The sequence below is a fragment of the Oryx dammah genome, unplaced genomic scaffold (assembly GCF_014754425.2).
Source record: "Oryx dammah isolate SB20612 unplaced genomic scaffold, SCBI_Odam_1.1 HiC_scaffold_2, whole genome shotgun sequence".
Taxonomy (NCBI): Eukaryota; Metazoa; Chordata; class Mammalia; order Artiodactyla; family Bovidae; genus Oryx; species Oryx dammah.
In genome coordinates this window covers 166,790,557-166,809,119 of record NW_024070186.1, presented here as the reverse complement: position 1 = coordinate 166,809,119, position 18,563 = coordinate 166,790,557, and the positions used below count along the sequence as shown (strand labels likewise).

The window sequence follows — 18,563 nt, the reverse complement described above, 5'->3', positions numbered from 1 at the left end:
AAGATGATGCTGTGAAAGTGCTGCACTCAAGATGCCAGCAAATTTGGAAAACTCAGCAGTGCCCACAGGACTGGAAAAGGTCAGTTTTCATTCCAATCCCAAAGAAAGGCAATGCCAAATAATGCTCAAACTACCGCACAGTTGCACTCATCTCACATGCTAGTAAAGTAATGCTCAAAATTCTCCAAGCCAGGCTTCAGCAATACGTGAACCGTGAACTCCCTGATGTTCAAGCTGGTTTTAGAAAAGGCAGAGGAACCAGAGATCAAATTGCCAACATCCGCTGGATCATGGAAAAAGCAAGAGAGTTCCAGAAAAACATCTATTTCTGCTTTACTGACTATGCCAAAGCCTTTGACTGTGTGGATCACAATAAACTGTGGAAAATTCTGAAAGAGATGGGAATACCAGACCACCTGACCTGCCTCTTGAGAAATCTGTATGCAGGTCAGGAAGCAACAGTTAGAACTGGACATGGAACAACAGACTGGTTCCAAATAGGAAAAGGAGTACGTAAAGGCTGTATATTGTCACCCTGCTTATTTAACTTATATGCAGAGTACATCATGAGAAATGCTGGACTGGAAGAAACACAAGCTGGAATCAAGATTGCCGGGAGAAATATCAATAACCTCAGATATGCAGATGACACCACCCTTATGGCAGAAAAGTGAAGAGGAGCTAAAAAGCCTCTTGATGAAAGTGAAAGAGGAGAGCGAAAAAGTTGGCCTAAAGCTCAACATTCAGAAAATGAAGATCATGGCATCTGGTCCCATCACTTCATGGGAAATAGATGGGGAAACAGTGTCAGACTTTATTTTTTTGGGCTCCAAAATCACTGCAGATGGTGACTGCAGCCATGAAATTAAAAGACGCTTACTTCTTGGAAGAAAAGTTATGACCAACCTAGATAGCATATTAAAAAGCAGAGACATTACTTTGCCAACTAAGGTCTGTCTAGTCAAGGCTATGGTTTTTCCTGTGGTCGTGTATGGATGTGAGAGCTGGACTGTGAAGAAGGCTGAGTGCTGAAGAACTGATGCGTTTGAACTGTGGTGTTGGAGAAGACTCTTGAGAGTCCCTTGGACTGCAAGGAGATCCAACCAGTCCATTCTGAAGGAGATCAACCCTGGGACTTCTTTGGAAGGAATGATGCTGAAGCTGAAGCTCCAGTACTTTGGCCACCTCATGTGAAGAATTGACTCATTGGAAAACACTCTGATGCTGGGAGGGATTGGGGGCAGGAGGAGAAGGGGACGACCGAGGATGAGATGGCTGGATGGCATCATGGATTTGATGGACGTGAGTCTGAGTGAACTCAGGGAGTTGGTGATGGACAGGGAGGCCTGGCGTGCTGCGATTCATGGGGTCACAAAGAGTCGGACACGACTGAGCGACTGAACTGAACTGAGGGGAGGTCTCCATTCAGCTGGGTGTTGGCACTGCCTCAGCCCTCTGAGCCATCTCCAGCCTCGTGGCCGCCTCAGCCCGTTCCGGGTCATGCTGCCAGGCAGAGAGAGGAGCTAGCTCAGGCCTGAGTCACAGAGCCTTCTCCACGCCCACTCCACCCTTGCTTTACCCACTGTGTTTTGCCTTGTTTGTCAGCTCCTCCAGGCCATGGCCATCCTTTCTCTGCTCCCTGGAGCAGGACTTAGCCCCTCAGGTCACGTGGTTGCAGGCCACATCTCCAAGGGCCTCCATGCCACAGGGCTTCGGACAGTTGAGCAGCCTCTGCTTCCACAGGAAAGAAGGGAGAGGCGACGGGTCCTACGTGGGACATGCTGCACCCTGGATTTTCTCTGCTTCTGTCACATCCCCTCGCCAGCGATTCAGCGCTGCCACACGCAGGACCCTGCAGGCAGCCGATGCGCCTGGGAGCTGTAATTCTATGAAGGGATGATGGGCTGGACTACGGCAGACCCACCAAAAGGGAGAATGCACGAGAGTCCAGTTCTTTGTGTGAGTACTTGCAACTGTGCCAGCTAAGGCCCTTGGTTTACATATATCAGTCTATTTTTTCCCTTTGGTGTTCCCAATCCACCCTCCCAGAAGCCAATCACTTTCAGGAAGAGTGTGTGTGCGCTGGTACCAGCATTGGTTGCTGCGGGGGTCGCAGGTAAGGTCAGGGGCACTGAAAAATGTGGGGGACTGCAACCCCAGCTACAGGGGGTTCATCCACTGGATGCATTCAGTCCCCGGTGGGGGCCCCATTGCTATCTGATTCGAGCCTGGCCAGCTGTGCAGCAGTGAACCAAGCCAGTGATGAAGGGACGCTCTGTTCCAGCAAACACACAAGCCAGAGAAGCCCAGCTGCTGCTTCCTCAGCTTCAGGCTCCATGAGCCACATCCCAGCGGAGCCTTCTGCCAGCAGAGCGTCCAGCTCCCAGGGTGGATGGGTATCACGTGGAGAACTGGCAGTCAGCATTTCAGATGTGTGCTCGCCTTTCTGGATCCCCCGAGAATCATCTGGAGACCGTCCCAACTGGCTGAACTGGTGCCTACTGAGGGATGGTGGACACCCTCATTTGGGGATAAACCAGCCTCTTGTGCCCCAGAATTCTGTTCCCACTCTGATCAGTGCCAGTCAAGCGCGTGAATTTAGTGCCAGTCAGTCCCTCCACTTTAGCATATGTGAACCTGAACTTCCAGATGTTCAAGCTGGTTTAAGAAAAGGCAGAGGAACCAGAGATCAAGTTGCCAACATCCGCTGGATCATCGAAAAAGCATGAGAGTTCCAGAAAAACATCTATTTCTGCTTTGTTGACTATGCCAAAGCCTTTGACTGTGTGGATCCCAATAAACTGTGGAAAATTCTGAGAGAGATGGGAATACCAGACCACCTGACCTGCCTCTGGAGAAACCTATATGCAGGTCAGGAAGCAACAGTTAGGACTGGACATGGAACAACAGACTGGTTCCAAATAGGAAAAGGAGTATGTCAAGGCTATATATTGTCACCCTGCTTATTTAACTTATATGCAGAGTACATGAGAAACACTGGGCTGGAAGAAGCATAGGCAAAAATCAAGACTGCTGGGAGAAATATCAATAACCTCAGATATGCAGATGACACCACCCTTATGGCAGAAAGTGAAGAGGAACTAAAAAGTCTCTTGATGAAAGTGAAAGAGGAGAGTGAAAAAGTTGGCTTAAAGCTCAACATTCAGAAAACGAAGATCATGTCATCTGGTCCCATTATTCATGGGAAATAGATGGGGAAACAGCAGAAACAGTGTCAGACTTTATTTTTGGGGGCTCCAAAATCACTGCAGATAGTGATTGTAACCATGAAATTAAAAGGCACTCCTTGGAAGGAAAGTTATGACCAACCTAGATAGCATATTAAAAAGCAGAGACATTACTTTGCCAACAAAGGTCCGTCAAGTCTATGGTTTTTCCAGTGGTCATGTACGGATGTGAGAGTTGAACTGTAAAGAAAGCTGAGTGCTAAAGAATTGATGCTTTTGAAGTGTGGTGTTGGAGAAGACTCTTGAGAGTCCCTTGGACTGCAAGGAGATCCAACCAGTCCATTCTACAGGAGATCAGTCCTGGGTATTCATTGGAAGGAATGGTGCTGAAGCTGAAACCCCAATAGTTTGGCCACCTCATGCATAGAGTTGACTCATTGGAAAAGACTCTGATGCTGGGAGCAATTGGGGACAGGAGGAGAAGGGGACAACAGAGAATGAGATGGCTGGATGGCATCACCAACTCAATGGACATGAGTTTGGGTAAACTGGTGATGGACAGGGAGGCCTGGCATGCTGCAGTCCATGGGGTCGCAAAGAGTTGGACACGACTGAGCAACTGAACTGAATTGAGTCCCTCCACACTTTCCAGAGAGGGACCTGGGGCCAGCTGAGCTGCAGGCCCAGATGCATGCAGAGGCTCAGACACTAACACTTCTCCGCAACATTCAAAACCGAGCCACCATCGTTGCTGTCATCATCGTCATCATTGCCAACACCTGACCCTCTGTGGCCTGTGTCTGGTCACAGGGCCCGTCCCTTTGGGGAGCACTGAGTATGCCTCTGTATTAATCACCCCAACAAGGGAGGTAGTGGATCCAGGGCTGTTCTGAAGCCTCAGAAACTCAGACCACTATGAAGCTAGCATCTGCTAGTTAGGCCCTGATGTGTGCTATAAACACTTTGTTGTGAATAAACACTTTGTTGTTCAGTTGCACAGTCGTGTTTGACTCTTTAGCGACCCCATGGATTACAGCATGCCAGGCTTCCCTGTCCTTCATTATTTCCTGGAGTTTGCTCAAACTCATGTCCATTAAGTCAATGATGCCATTCAACCTCTGTCTTATCCTCTGTCGTCCTCTTCTCCTCCTGTCTTCACTCTCCCAGCATCAGGGTCTTTTCTAATGAGTCAGCTCTTCGCATCAGGTGGCCAAAGGACTGGTGCTTCAGCTTTAGCATCAGTTCTTCCAATGAGCACTCTACAGAGCCTAGCAGGTTCCATTCCATGGGGTCGCAAAGAGTCGGACAAGACTGAGCGACTGAGCATGTGCTGCATTTAATCCTCTCTGCAAATGCACGGTTGTTATTCTGATTGGAGAGGTGAGGACATGGAAACCTGGAGAGGTGGACGAACTTGCCCCAGACACACCTAGTAAGACAAGGAGCCAGGACTGAGGGGACCAGGCAGCCTAGCTCAGAGTCCACCACACCAGACAGAATGGGGAACTGCCCCCTGAGCAAAGAGAAGGTGCCCTGTGAGGGTCAGGTTCTGAGAGTCAAGAAGAACATCACAGGAGGCCTTGTGATCCTGCCACCAGGTCACCCACTGAGCCACTCGGGGCTGCGGCGGACCCCCAGGCATCTCTGGCCAGTCCTGGGTCAGCACAGGTGACAGAGGCGTCTCCAAGACAGGATCCCCTGTCCTTGCGGGGCTGGGGAGCCCAGTGAGGAGCGAGGGGCAGTGTCTTTCCTGGGCACCAGCACATCTCTCTCAGGGAATAGATGAATGAACGCAAAAACCAAGGAAGCAATTCCACAGAAACCCAGGATGAAAAAAGTCCCTTCAAGAACAAAAAAGTACCTACAGGTAATGATGCACATCCCATAATCTAATCTGTATGTTCATTTTGCAAAAGTAATGAGATGCTGGCGGTTTCAGAATGAGTGTTCTCTTACTCGTTTCCCCCAACAAGAAAACTATCTGCTCTGCATTAGAGTTACAGACAGAGTTATCCCTTCACGGGCACCATATGGTTTTAATGCACAGATGAATTCCAATTAGACGTCTATCTAAGCATGCTGATGTGTTTTCAATTTAACCCTAAATTACAGACTTTTCAAGGAACTCTGCTCTCCCCTCTGCTTCTCTCTCTTCAATTTTGGTTTGGTTTTGTGAAAGGTCTGCTGGTAAAATGAAGCAATACCAGTAACTTATCTAACAAATTACGGGAAGGAGAAAGTAGGTTAAAAAAGACCAAGAAACTTAAAACAAGTATGATCAAACCACATCCGAGTCAGGCAGGAAACAATAGGAGTCTGTTCTTGCTTGGAGGGAAGGGAGGTAAATCTCTCCAGGACTGCTGTCAAACAAGTTGATGAGAGAAGCCCTTCCCGATTTTCAACAGCAGTCGTCAAAACGCAACAGACTTCGATTTCACACTCAGGGAAAGGTAATAACCGGAAGTAGAAGGCTGACACTTTCACTTGGGCTGGTGAGTCTTTACACACACAAAAGCGTTTCATTTTTAGTTCAGGTGTCTCCACCAGGAGAACTGTGTGTCTATCACAATGGAGGCAGGAGAAGAGAAGGCTGTTGGGAAAATGAACGAATCTCAGAGATAATCTTGCTGATTGGAGGTTCAACTAAAGTGGGAATCCGAAGCCGAGAGGTTGTCAGCAACTTCCATGCCATTTGCTTTTGCTCTAATTGCAAATGCCACGTACCGATGTGAATATCCTGCTTTGTGACACTGTCCTAGTGTTTTGCAAAACGTCACCCCTGGGGAAACTAGGGAAAGGTTAACAGATCGCTATGGTTTATTTCCTGCAACTGCATGTCTATTTCAATGAAAAGCCCTGCAAACCCAAGCACCCCAACAGTCTCTGGGTTCACCTCTTAGAATGCTAAGTCTAACTGCAGTTAGCGGTGATCTTGGGGTCTGGAAATCATGTGGCAGAAGGAAGTCTGAAAGAACGCACTACATTCTCATCTGTTATTAACATAACTGTAGTGTGAGTTACCAGCTGGCTGCGTGGGGACTGGACAAATCTGATGGCCAACACAGGACTCATCTGATGGGGGCAGGGGGTGGCCTCTGAGGAGCTTCTTTCAAGAACATAGGCACAACCGAGACCAGATCTTCAGACTATTAAGACCATCCTGAAATCTGGATTTTTATGTGAAACCTCCCAAATTTTAGAGTTGGCGGGCGATTCATAAACTTTTCTAACACTATGAAGACCAAACCAAACAGTTCTGAGGGCCGGACTGCAACCTGTCAGGCACTTGACAGACACTTTACATCTATCTTCTCCCCATCCTCACCACAGCTTTCCCAAGTAGGACTGACATTTGCTGTTCCCTAAATGGGATGAAATGATTTTCCCAGGGCAACCCCAAGGCTGGAGGGGTCCTTCATGGAGACCCTGCTGACTCTTCACTCTCTGTTCTGTAACTTGCATTTACTCAGCAAAAGAGAGTTTAAGAAAGCTGCAAAGGAATCTCTCCAGCGGTATCAACAGTATTAACACTGTCAGCTCCACATTCTCCAGCCCATGTGTTGTCACATCAGGGACCACTAGGGGAGCCCTTTCTGTCCCCTCATCACTTCCAAGTTAAATCCTCTCATCAAACACTACTCCTGCCCTTTGGAGCATTTCTAAGACCTGAAATAGTAGCCTTGTTTGTAAGTTTTATCAACGTTTCGGCCCTCCTGTGGAATCATAAAGCCCCGGCATGACAGGGGCTATTTAGGTTTTGCATATTACCAGAACTAGCACAATGCCTGATCTAAAGAAAGGGTGCAATAAATATTTCTTGAACGAATTGAAGAAGGACAGGCCAGACAGGGGCCTTGAAAAGACTTCATTCAATTCAGTTGAACTAACACCACCACCAGTGAGGACAGAGGTTTCTGGAAACCTTTTCAGAGGTTCTGATTTCCCTTAAAAGGCACAGTGGCCTGGCCAAGACACTGCAAACCAGGAAAACCAGAAGGGCAGCGGCCTCGTGTAATTGCACTCCATGGAGTTCTGGCCCTTCACGCTCCAGGACCACACTCCACCCACTCGCTCAGATGTGACAACAGAGTTGACTGTCCAAGGGTAAGCCCGGCTGCACCACCTGTGCGCCGACTGCCTGAGAACAGGGCTGCAGAGACAGAGCCTTTGTGTGAGCATTGCTCATCTCAGACACCCACAAGAGTCAATAGCAGATAAGATGCCTGCTCCGAACAGGTAAGACCTTGGACGAGAGAGAACTGGGAGCGAGGGCCTTCCAAACACAAACGTGGAGGGAAAGCACAGGGCACTCTGGGGACCAAGCAAGAGGCACCAAGACAGAGTGAGCAGGATGGGAGGGGGGAAGGGAGGCCAGACACAGGGCTAAGCAGGGAAAGCCTCGGGAGAAGTCATCGCCCCAGTGATTGGAGTTTCCCTTCAGCAGAGCACCAAACGCACAAACGTGACAAACCATAAACATGCCGTTCAGGCCATGTTGGTGATGGGAGTATTGGCTTCAAAATGCAGCTTTCTAGCATCTCCAGAGCCATGAGAGGACCTGTCCACAGTGTATTTTATCCACATAACTGCAGAAGGACTTCAGGCTGGGGTGAGCTGTAACTGCTCACGAAGGACACACATTCTCCAATTTGTCGCAGTCCCCACCGCTCCCTCCTGCCCTCTCACAGGGTCTGTGTCATTCAGATATTCCCTGCCTAGCTTCTGTAGATAGCAGGGCCTCAGACAAAGTATTCTCTCATTCTGCCCCAATAACCATGCCCCACAGATACACAGCCTGAAGCCCAGAATGGGACGATTCCAAGTTCAATAACACACGCACAGTCAAGTCCACTCTTGGTACCCAACCCCAGATTCTTCTGGGTATGTCAAGACCAGTGAGGTCCCCTGAATCCCAGACCAGCTTACACGTCATCAGTGCTGTAACGGGCAGGATGTTGGTCTCTGGTTTGAGAGAAACACACGTGAACAAAATGAACCACATGTCTTATCAGGGTCTTGAGACAGTCCCCCCGCTAATGACTTACACAGCTTCTCTGAACATCCTGTTCGGGCTTAGCGTATGTCTCAGACAGATCGCCGTTCAGAATGACTTCAGCTAACGAGTTCACCAGGGGTGCATGATGTATAATTAGGAAGACCTGGCGAAGGAGGGAAAAAAAAAAAGGATTTGCATTAAAGTATGTAGACTTTCAACCTCATCCTTCCTTCACCTGAAATGACGAGGTTGGGCTACTGCACAAGCCTCGTCTTAGCGGCAGTCCCAGTGACGCAAAATCCAGAGAATGGGTCACATCTAGGAGAAACGAGTTGGACTTCTCTCCTCCTAGGGGCGGGCCCTCCTTTCAGACTGTTGCCTATTTGGCTGGCTGCTCGCTGGCAGAAAGAAGTGCATTAAAGCACAACTGTCCCTCCTGGCCGCCTGAAGCCAAATCGGGCTTAAGTGAAGCAATGTGGGAAGGGAGCGCCAAACCCGCACCCTCTTTTCTCTCCACAGGCATTTTGGTGTCAAATCCGATTAGGATAAGACTAGGAGGCCCTGGCCCAGCCCTTCAGTTACGCGGAGGAAGGGGCCAACAGGCCTTGTTCCAGTCGGGGACTTGGCAGAGGGTCAGCCACGCAGAGATCCCACCCATGGAATGAGCTCTTCCCCTTGTGGTGGGTTTGAGCGCCCAAGAATTCCAGGGCGGCGCTGGGAGGTGTGGAAACTGGGGAGGAAAAGCTGCTCGGGCCAGAGACCGATGGAGTCATGCCAGGCGGCAAGCATCAGAAGGCACTGGGCTGTGGGGTGGGGGGGGGTGGCCTGACCACCCCACCCTGTTGCCTGATGCCCAAAGGAACGGCCTGAGGAGTCAGGGTACCCACACCGCCTTGGAGAGCCGGCTCAGACACACCTGCCGGTGTGTTTCGAGATGCAGTGGTAAAACCGGCTCTGCAGGGCAGCATGGGATGGACCCACCATCTGCATATCAGAGGGTGTGTGTGCACGCCTGTATTTGTTCATATATACATGCAACAGGGGTTCCAAATCTTGCCACTGTTTTACGATTTTTTGGATGTGAACCACTTTAAAAGTCTTAACTGAATTTGTTACAATAATGGTTTTGGTTTTGTATTTTGGCTGTTTGGCCTTGAGGCATCTGGGATCTTAGTTCCACGACCAGGGACTGAACCTGCACCACCTGCATTGGAAGGCGAAGTCTTAACCACTGGACCGCCAGGGAAGTCCCTCCTTGGCACTCTTGTCCGGTGATAAATCCTTGCTGTAGGGGGCAGCCCTGGGCATTATAGGATATTTGGCAACATCTCTGGCCTTGAACCACTAGATGCCAGCTGCACCCCCTCCTCCAGGCATGACAACCAGCACCATCTTCAGACACTGCCAGCTGTTCCCGGGCTGGGGGTGAAATCACCGCCAGTTGAGAACATCTCCAGAAGGAGCTGGGGAAACACTGACTACGGTTGTCTCTGGAGAGAGAAATCAGGAGACTGAACAACAAGAAAAAGTAGAAAGACAACTTGGTTTTCACTTGTTTGAACTTTATCACTTAAAAAAATATTCTAAAATATTGTAAAAAAAAAAAAAGGAGAGGCAGAGACTAAAATACTAGCTGCCTCTGGGGAGTGGGACTGGGTACGTGTGGGGCAGTGGTAAGAGGGAACTTTTCCCTACATGTCATTTTGTACTATTTGAGGAGGGTGACTATATTGTTCAAAAAAAGAAATACAATTCAGATGAAAGGCACAGTAGAATAAACAAACGTTGTACCCACCTAAGGGGAAAAAAAAAGTACATCTGTTTTTAAAGCACTGAGGAGATACCAACTACCACAGACTACAGAGCATGACAAAGCGGGTTAGCCCACATTGGGGGCTGTGGCCGGCATTCAAACGTGAGTGACCATGATGATGACGAAGAAATTCAGTCCACAAACATCCAGTGAACACCTACTGGGGCCCACCTGGTGACGACCAGTGTGGACACGCATGGTGCTCTTCTCGGCCGTGCCCTGCACAGAGGAAAGCGGGGAGAGGGGCAGCGAGTGACTGGGAGATGGGTGGAAGCGTGTGCCTGCCGGAGTCAAAGGCTGGGCTGGTCCGTCCCAGTCATGCCCTTGTCCCCAGCAGTGGTTTAGTTTCAGCTGCACAACGTCTCCATCACACCAAATTAATGTCATCAACGCAAATTTTCTTGGTTTAGCAGAGATGCTTGAAAAATAATTTGGAAGGATGCTCTGATGCAGAGTTTAAGGACCAGAATTCATGCCCGATTTGAGGTTTTCACACATTCGGGCCACGTGATGGTCGTTCGATGGAAATACAGGGGTGCGAGAGCCCTTTACTTGGGCTGAGAAACGCCAATGACAACGCTTTTTATGAGACACTGAAACACGTAATGAGCTGCCTGGGCAGCTGGGCCTTTCCCAGGAAAGCGGGAGAAAGGGGGTTCTCAGAGAAAAGCGTGGCCTGACCCCGGTGATCCTTGGGGTGGGCCAGCAGCTGAAGGGTGCTGGGGGTGCTTGCCACGGGATTCCTGCGGTTCCGCATTTGGCTGGCTCGCTCCTGCCAGGCTCCCAGAATCCTCATCAGGGGAAGCAGGACGATTGGTAATGAGGTGGTGGAAACAGCTGCCGGGAGGGGCAGGGGATTGCAGGGAGCTCCATCACACAGAGGGGCATTCAGGCGTCGGCATGCAGCTCCCAGCACACAGATCCCCCAGAACCAGAGTCCCAGAGTAATGTGAGCCAGCCACGTGCGGAGCCCGGCCGCTGGGAAGAGGCCGGGTTAGCATTTCTCTTCCCAGGCCAACAGGAGATGGCCCCACCTCAAATGCAAAATGGCCCAGGACCCAGCGAGGACATTCTCTAGGCAAAGCAAATGAATACCTGGGCCGCTGCAGAAGTGGGAACAGAGCTCTGGTCAAACGTCTAACTGCTTAGCAGTCTAATGAGATGGCCTGAGAGTCTGCACCACTTGTAATAAAAATATTTTTAAAGTTATGTAACTGGGTCGCCATGGAGTTTTTCCCTTCTTGTAAATATTACATAATTGTGAGAAGGAGACACACTTGTTGAAGACGGGGAGGCAGACAAGTTGGCTCAAGACACAAATTTGGGTACTGAGGCTGCTACGAGACACCTTCCAGAAGGTAATGTGGGCCCCAGGACCACGACAACGGCCTCATTAGTGGGATATGGTTAAACCGTGGTGGCTGTGTGAACACACGCTGGGTCCTGCAGCTTCGGGCCTCTTTCAAGATGGCTGTGAGCAGGGGCCACACAAGCCACATTTTCAGGGTATTTAGAACACTCTCTGGTTGCTCTGGAAAGCTCAGGCCCCACAGTAAAAACCAACAACATATCTGCCGGGCTTGACTTATTTCTCACTTCTTTTTCAATTTCCAAGTCTACCATGAAGAAGCTACATAGCCCCTTGACTCAGGGTTGTTTCATTTCAAGATGGGGGACGCACACAGAGAAGGTGGAGTGAGGTGGCTTGGGAAACTTCTGAAAGGCAGCAGGGCTCCGGGCCCGCCAGTGTGGTGGGGACGTGGGTGAAGGGTCAGACATACCTGGGAGAGAAGGTAGAGAGAAACCGGCAGGCTGATCTTTGGTCGCTCTCCTCCCTGGTGAAGGTTGGGGGAATGAGAGAAGTCTGGGTTACACATGTGAGTGGTACAAAATACACAAAATACACAAAGCCAGAGGCCATCTGTCTGAATGAGTGGCACCCAGCGTCCCAACTTCCTCCAAGACCCTAAGGCTCTTCTTTCCTGGTGGCAAAGTCGACCCTGCAAAATACATTCACACCTCATCCCATTTGATGGGCTTCCCAGGTGGTGCAGTGGTAAAGAACCTGCCTGCCAATGCAGGAGACATGAGATCGACCCCTGAGTCGGGAAGATCCCCTGGAGAAGGAAATGGCAACCCGCTCCAGTGTTCTTGCCTGGGAAATCCCACAGAGAGAGAAGCCTCATAGGCTATAATACACGGGGTCCCAAAGAGTCGGACATGACTGAGCGACTCAACAACAATCCCATCCAATACTATTTGCAAGGCTGCTAACCTTCCACCCGAGAAACCTTTCACCATGAGTCATGGATTAGATGCTGGACCCAAGAGAAGAACCAGCTCCTTAAGTTACCAAGAATGTTAATTTCCCCCAGCTGGGGCACCAAGAAAGGCCTGCTCTCAGGAAGTGGGGCAGGGAGAGGTGGGGGCACACTGATCTCAGAGAAGCCCCTCATCTATACTGGGCTCCAATGAGCTCCATCTCCTACCAAGCCTCTAAGGATCTTCAGGACCCTTGTTTTGCTCAGGGAGGTTGACTGCCTGGTCCAAGGTCACCAGGAAAGATGCAGAATTTGAAACCAGGTCTGAAAACACCAGTTCCCAGCTTTCTCTCCACCTCCAGAGCGGCATCAGGTGGCTCTCGTTAGGGCTGCAGTTTTCTTTGAGTCGCCTGTTTGTAACAAGCAGCCCCGTGTTCTGTCTCCAAAAAGAAAGCTACACCCCCTGTCTAGCCGGGACATGCGCAGAGGCTGAAATCCCTGCAGAGTAACCAGCTGGCTCTGTCCCACCTCCTGCCAAAGGCTCCGCCCCTTCATTCTCGGAGGTACTGGCCAAAGGTCCCCTCTCCTTGAAGTGGCATTTTTCTTGGGGACGGGCACTGAGAACCACCAGCTCAGAATCACTTCGGGGGGCAGGGTCCCGGTGCCCTCCAGACCCCTGAGCCAGAAACTCTGAGAGGAGGGAGAAGGCATATCTGAGAAAGTGCCCATGAATGGGCTCCAACCCTTTGAGGGTTCTGCCGCCTGTCACTGTGGACAGTCTCTGCCCCGGGATCTTTTCCTGGGTGTGCTCCATCCCCTTCCGGCCATTCAAGTTTTGCAGCTGGCTGGATCTTCTCCAAGTCAATTAGCTCTGGCAACTAGCCAAAAAAGTGAGCAGGGATGAGAGCACCTCAGGAGAAGGACGCACAGAAACCAAAACCCTGAATTTGCAGAGGTTTCCTGTCTCCTTTGGATGTCAGTAATCTTTTCTCATTCATTTACTGTACACACACACACACACTCACACTCATACGCTCTGGCCGTCTGCCTCTCTCCTTCCCTCCCTCCCACCCTCTCCCTCACCCCTCTCTCAGGAAAGAAGGGAAGAAAGGACTGTCCCTCAAGCTCCAGCCGTGGTCCCTGCAGAGCCCCGTCCCCATGGGGTGGCTGCTCCCCCCGCCTGCAGACGCCCCCGGCCGGGCTCACCTTGTCCTGGTTCTCCAGTGAGTACACATAGAGCGGCAGGAAGAGCCTGTTGAGCAGGTGGTCCGTGAGCACGTCGTTGAGGAACTCACAGTTGATGATGAGGATGTCATTGAGATAGTGCAGGTGGTCCAGGTGCTCAGCCACCAGGTCGCTGAGCTTCCCCCGATTCCGGTGCCTGCAGGGAGAGAGGCCCATCTCAGCCCCAATGCCCAGGCTCAGAGCTGAGAATCGATGGCCTGAGACGTAGGTTGCTGGGGGCGCTTCATTCACAAACAGATATCTGGGCCAGTCTCGAGAGACACCTATCCTGGCCCTACCAGTGGATTACAGGAAGGAAAAACGGACAGGTCCACTGCATTCGATTTTAGGGGACTCAAGGGATCCCCCCACGTTCTGGGGGCCTCAGTACAATGGACTCCACATCATCACCATGCTAAAGCTTAAGCTCCAATACTTTGGGCACCTTTTGCATAGAGCCAACTCATTAGAAAAGACTCTGATGCTGGGAAAGATAGAGGGCAGAAGGCAAAGGGGACGACAGGGGATGAGATGGTTGGATGGCATCACCAACTCAATGGACATGAGTTTGAGCAAGCTCTGGGAGATGGTGAAGGACAGGGGAGCCCAGTGGGCTGCAGTCCATGGGGCTGCAAAGAGTCGGACACAACTCAGTGACTAAACAACAACAATAATGGGATGCCTCCCACTTTCTGGGGACCTTGGAACAATGGACTCCATCATCATCACCATAGTCCCAGACAAAATGGGTAAACACAGGAAAACCCAGGGAAGCTTTTAGCCAGGCACTTCAAACACGAGCAGCCACTAGTCCAAGTGGCAAGATCCCTGGCTCTTGAGATAAGCAGCATTAATGGAACAATAAATCCTCACTAGTTAAATGCTCCTGAGGAGTTCTGAGGAAACAGGCAGGCCTCAGCAGCCTCAGACAACCCCAGTCCTAACCGTATGAGGGGTGTATGGGGTGACACCCCAGGTTCCAGGAGGCCCTGCCTGCTTCCAGTGCAGATACAGGCACTGGGGCTATCCAGGCCCTACGAGTGGATCAGCCTCATGCTCAACAGGGACAAAAATCTGAAATAGCCAATGGGGCCTGTTCCCCTCCCCCAGAGCGGTTATCTGCTGCAAAAAGCACTCTAGATCCAAGACCTTTTGTTTCTACTATGATTATTACTCAAGTAATAGATGGTCACTGGAAGGGACACACAACTAAAGAAGAAAATAAGAGCAAAAAGAAATCAAAGTCTCCTACAGTCCCACCACTAACAGATAAACAGTATGTTATTTCCATATGGAGGTGATGGAATTCAAGTTGAGCTATTTCAAATCCTAAAAGATGATGCTGTGAAAGTGCTGCACTCAAGATGCCAGCAAATTTGGTAAACTCAGCAGTGGCCACAGGACTGGAAAAGGTCAGTTTTCATTCCAATCCCAAAGAAAGGTAATGCCAAACAATGCTCAAACCACCTCACAACTGCACTCATCTCACACACTAGTAAAGTAATGCTCAAAATTCTCCAAGTCAGGCTTCAACAGTATGTGAACTGTGAACTTCCAGACGTTCAAGCTGGATTTAGAAAAGGCAGAGGAATCAGGGATCATATTGCCAACATCCATAGGATCATCGAGAAAGCAAGAGAGGTCCCGAAAAACATCTACTTCTGCTTTATTGACTATGCCAAAGCCTTTGACTGCGTCGATCACAACAAACTGTGGAAAATTCTTAAAGAGATGAGAATACCAGATGGCCTGACCTGCATCCTAAGAAATCTGTATGCAGGTCAAGAAGCACTAGTTAGAACTGGACATGGAACAACAGACTGTTTCCAATTATGAAAAGGAGTATGTCAAGGCTGTATATTGTCACCCTGCTTATTTAACTTATATGGAGAGTATATCATAAGAAACGCTGGGCTGGAAGAAGCACAAGCTGGAATCAAGATTGCTGGGAGAAATATCAATAACCTCAGATAGGCAGATGACACCACCCTTATGGAAGAAAGTGAAGAAGAACTAAAGAGCCTCTTAATGAAAGTGAAAGAGGGGAGTGAAAAAGTTGGCTCAAAGCTCAACATTCAGAAAACTAAGATCATGGCATGGCAAATAGATGTGGAAACAGTGGAAAGCATGTCAAACTTTATTTTGGGGGGCTCCAAAATCACTGCAGATGGTGACTGCAGCCATGAAATTAAAAGACACTTACTCCTTGGAAGAAAAGTTATGACCAACCTAGATAGCATATTGAAAAGCTGAAAACCTTTGCCAACAAAGGTCCGTCTAGTCAAGGCTATGGTTTTTCCAGTGGTCATGTATGGATTGGTACTTTTGAACTGTGGTGTTGGAGAAGACTCTTGAGTATCCCTTGGACTGCAAGGAGATCTAATCAGTCCATCCTAAAGGAAATCAGTTCTAAATATTCATTGTAAGGACTGATGCTGAAGCTGAAACTCCAATACTTTGGCCACCTGATGCGAAGAACTGACTCATTTGAAAAGACCCTGATGCTGGGAAAGACTGAGGGCAGGAGGAGAAGGGGACGACAGAGGATGAGATGGCTGGATGGCATCACCGACTTCATGGGCATGAATTTGAACAGACTCTGGGAGATAGTGAAGGACAGGGAAGCCTGGCGTGCTGTAATTCATGGGGTCACAGAGAGTCAGACATGACTGAGCGACTGAACACATGGATTTAAAAATCTAATAGAACTGATGAGCAGACAATAAAACACAGCAGCTCCTGGCCCCGCCTCCCCCAGCCCTGCCCACTCTCCAGAGGAAGCAGTTTCAAATCTTTCAGGGGCTTCTGTGGATAGTTCCTCCCTCTATTTTGTGATCTGCAAGGATCTCTATTTTGTGATTGAGCCATTTTAGATAGTACACAAGGACCTCCCTTGATGACAGAATTCTGTGTTCCCTCCGCCCCTCCCCACTCAGCAGTCATCAGCAGCTGGTGTTGACATTATAACCAGTCACTGCAGAGTCACATGGAGGACCAGGAGTTCACTTTCTTCCTTGAATAACTTTCGGTTCTTTCTGGAGCTGTGTCTCATCAGGTCTCATATCCATGACTATTCATATCTATATTCCTTTTTTTTTTTTCAATCGCTCAGTCCTGTTTGACTCTCTGTGACCCCGCAAGGGCTGTAACCCACCACGCTTCTCTATCCATGGGATTTCCCAGGCAAGAATACCATAGTGCATTGCCTACTCCAAGGGATCTTCCCAACCCAGGGATCGAACCCGAGTCTTTTGCATCTCCTGCATTGGCTGGTGAATTATTTACCACTGAGCCACCTGTGAAGCCTCATCCATATCTATATGGGTCCTCATTCTCCCAACTGATCTGTGATCCACAGAACCTTACTTCTTTGCCAATGTGGAAGCTAATATTTTCTCTCTCTCTAGCCCTCTGCAGCCCCAAGAGACCTTCCTGAGTCCCTTTATCGTCCTGACCCCATCTAGGTACTTCTCACCAGATCCGTGCGGAGCCGTCACTCTGGGGCAGTGGTTCTCAACTGATACAATTTTTCCTTAAAGGAGACCTCTGTCTGGAGACAATTTTGGTCTTCACAATTGGAAAAGGGCACTACTGGCGTCTAGTGGGTGGAGGCCAGGAGTGCTGCTAAACACCCTATGACACATAGGATGACCCACCACAAAGAATTACCTAGTTGAAGAGATGCACAGTGCAGAGTTTGAGAAATCTTGTTCTGAGACGTCTATTTATCACCATCTTAATTTTTTCTTAAACAGATTTACTGATATAGAATTCACATACCAAAATTACAATTTAATGGCTCAGATGGCAAAGAATCTGCCTGCAACGCAGGAGACCCGGGCTTGATCCCTGGGTCTGAAGACCCCCTGGAGAAGGAAATGGCAACCCACTCCAGTATTCTTGCCTGGAGAATTCCATGGACAGAGGAGACTGGTGAGCTACAGTCCATGGGGTCTCAAAGAGTCAGACACGACTGAGTGACTAACACATACTCACAGAGTTTTCCAACCATTATCACAATCAACCTTAGGATATTTTTATCCCCTCACCTCAAAAAAGCCCAGGCAGTCATTTTCCATTTCCGCACCTTACCCCACACACCCCTCCTCCAACCCTAGGAAACCACTAATCTATTGCTTCTGTGGATTTGCCTATTCTGGGCATTTCATATAAGTAGAATCATATAATGTGTGGCCCCTTGCATCCTTTCACTGAGCATAATGCTTTCAAGGTTCACCCAGGGTGTCGTATAAGTGTCGGTACTTCGGTTCTTTTTATTGCTGAATACTATTCCACTGCAAGCTGTGTCTCATCCATCCTGAGATGGATACCACACGGTGTTTATCCAATCACCGGTGGAAGGTCATCTTCATTTTTTCACCAGCTGCCCAGCACCCCCTCTATGGGTACACTCGATTCGATTACCCTGTTCCTCTCTCAGCGGTACTCAGAGGTATCTCAGCGGTTTCCAACTTTCTATTGCTAAGAACAGTGGAAAGCTGGGTGGAACCTTTCAGAGTATGGAAGTCCATATTCTGCCTATGCACAGGCTGGGGCAGGGGGTGGTGGTAAGTTTTGTTCCAGTGTTGGGCTTTTTTTCTCAATGAGACCAGAATTCTCCCCAAAGCATTCTGTCCACCTAACAGGCACCCTGGGGTAGTCACTTACTCTTCATCTGTTTGTACACAGTTATCAAGCTCGATCACGTGGCTCCCAATGAACCAGACCAAATTGGAGAAGTAAGGGACAGCGGTTTTGTCTCTGATATAGTGCAGCATGGCCTGGTTATCCACTGAGAAGATTCACAAAAGAAGAGAAAAAAAAGTCAAGCTACCAAAAATAACTTGGGGGATTTTTTTTAAAAAATGCAATGAAAAAGCCCTCTACTATAATCTGACTCTTTTCTGTCTTTCCTGGAAATACTTTAAAACAGTTGCCTTATTCAGAAAACTATGAAGGTAGTTATGTTATTTTTATAATTAATAAAATCAACGAATCAGGGTTAAACATTGATAGTGCATGAGGAAACCTACTTATCAGCAAGTGCATTTAGCTAGACTACAATGAAAACTACACCATTC

General features: G+C 49.1%; 1 protein-coding gene across 6 annotated transcripts in view; it reads right to left on the bottom strand.

The window, feature by feature from the left end:
- CLEC16A (C-type lectin domain containing 16A) overlaps positions 1-18,563 on the bottom strand; it is a 242,678-nt gene that overhangs the window by 188,585 nt on the left and 35,530 nt on the right. For all 6 annotated transcript variants that reach the window (XM_040230421.1, XM_040230439.1, XM_040230413.1 and 3 more), the window contains 4 exons: positions 18,151-18,274; positions 13,465-13,639; positions 11,779-11,832; positions 8,234-8,347 (listed from right to left, as the gene is read on the bottom strand). In XM_040230421.1, coding sequence (XP_040086355.1) covers positions 8,234-8,347; positions 11,779-11,832; positions 13,465-13,639; positions 18,151-18,274 — 467 coding nt within the window. The remainder of the gene's footprint in view (positions 1-8,233; positions 8,348-11,778; positions 11,833-13,464; positions 13,640-18,150; positions 18,275-18,563) is intronic.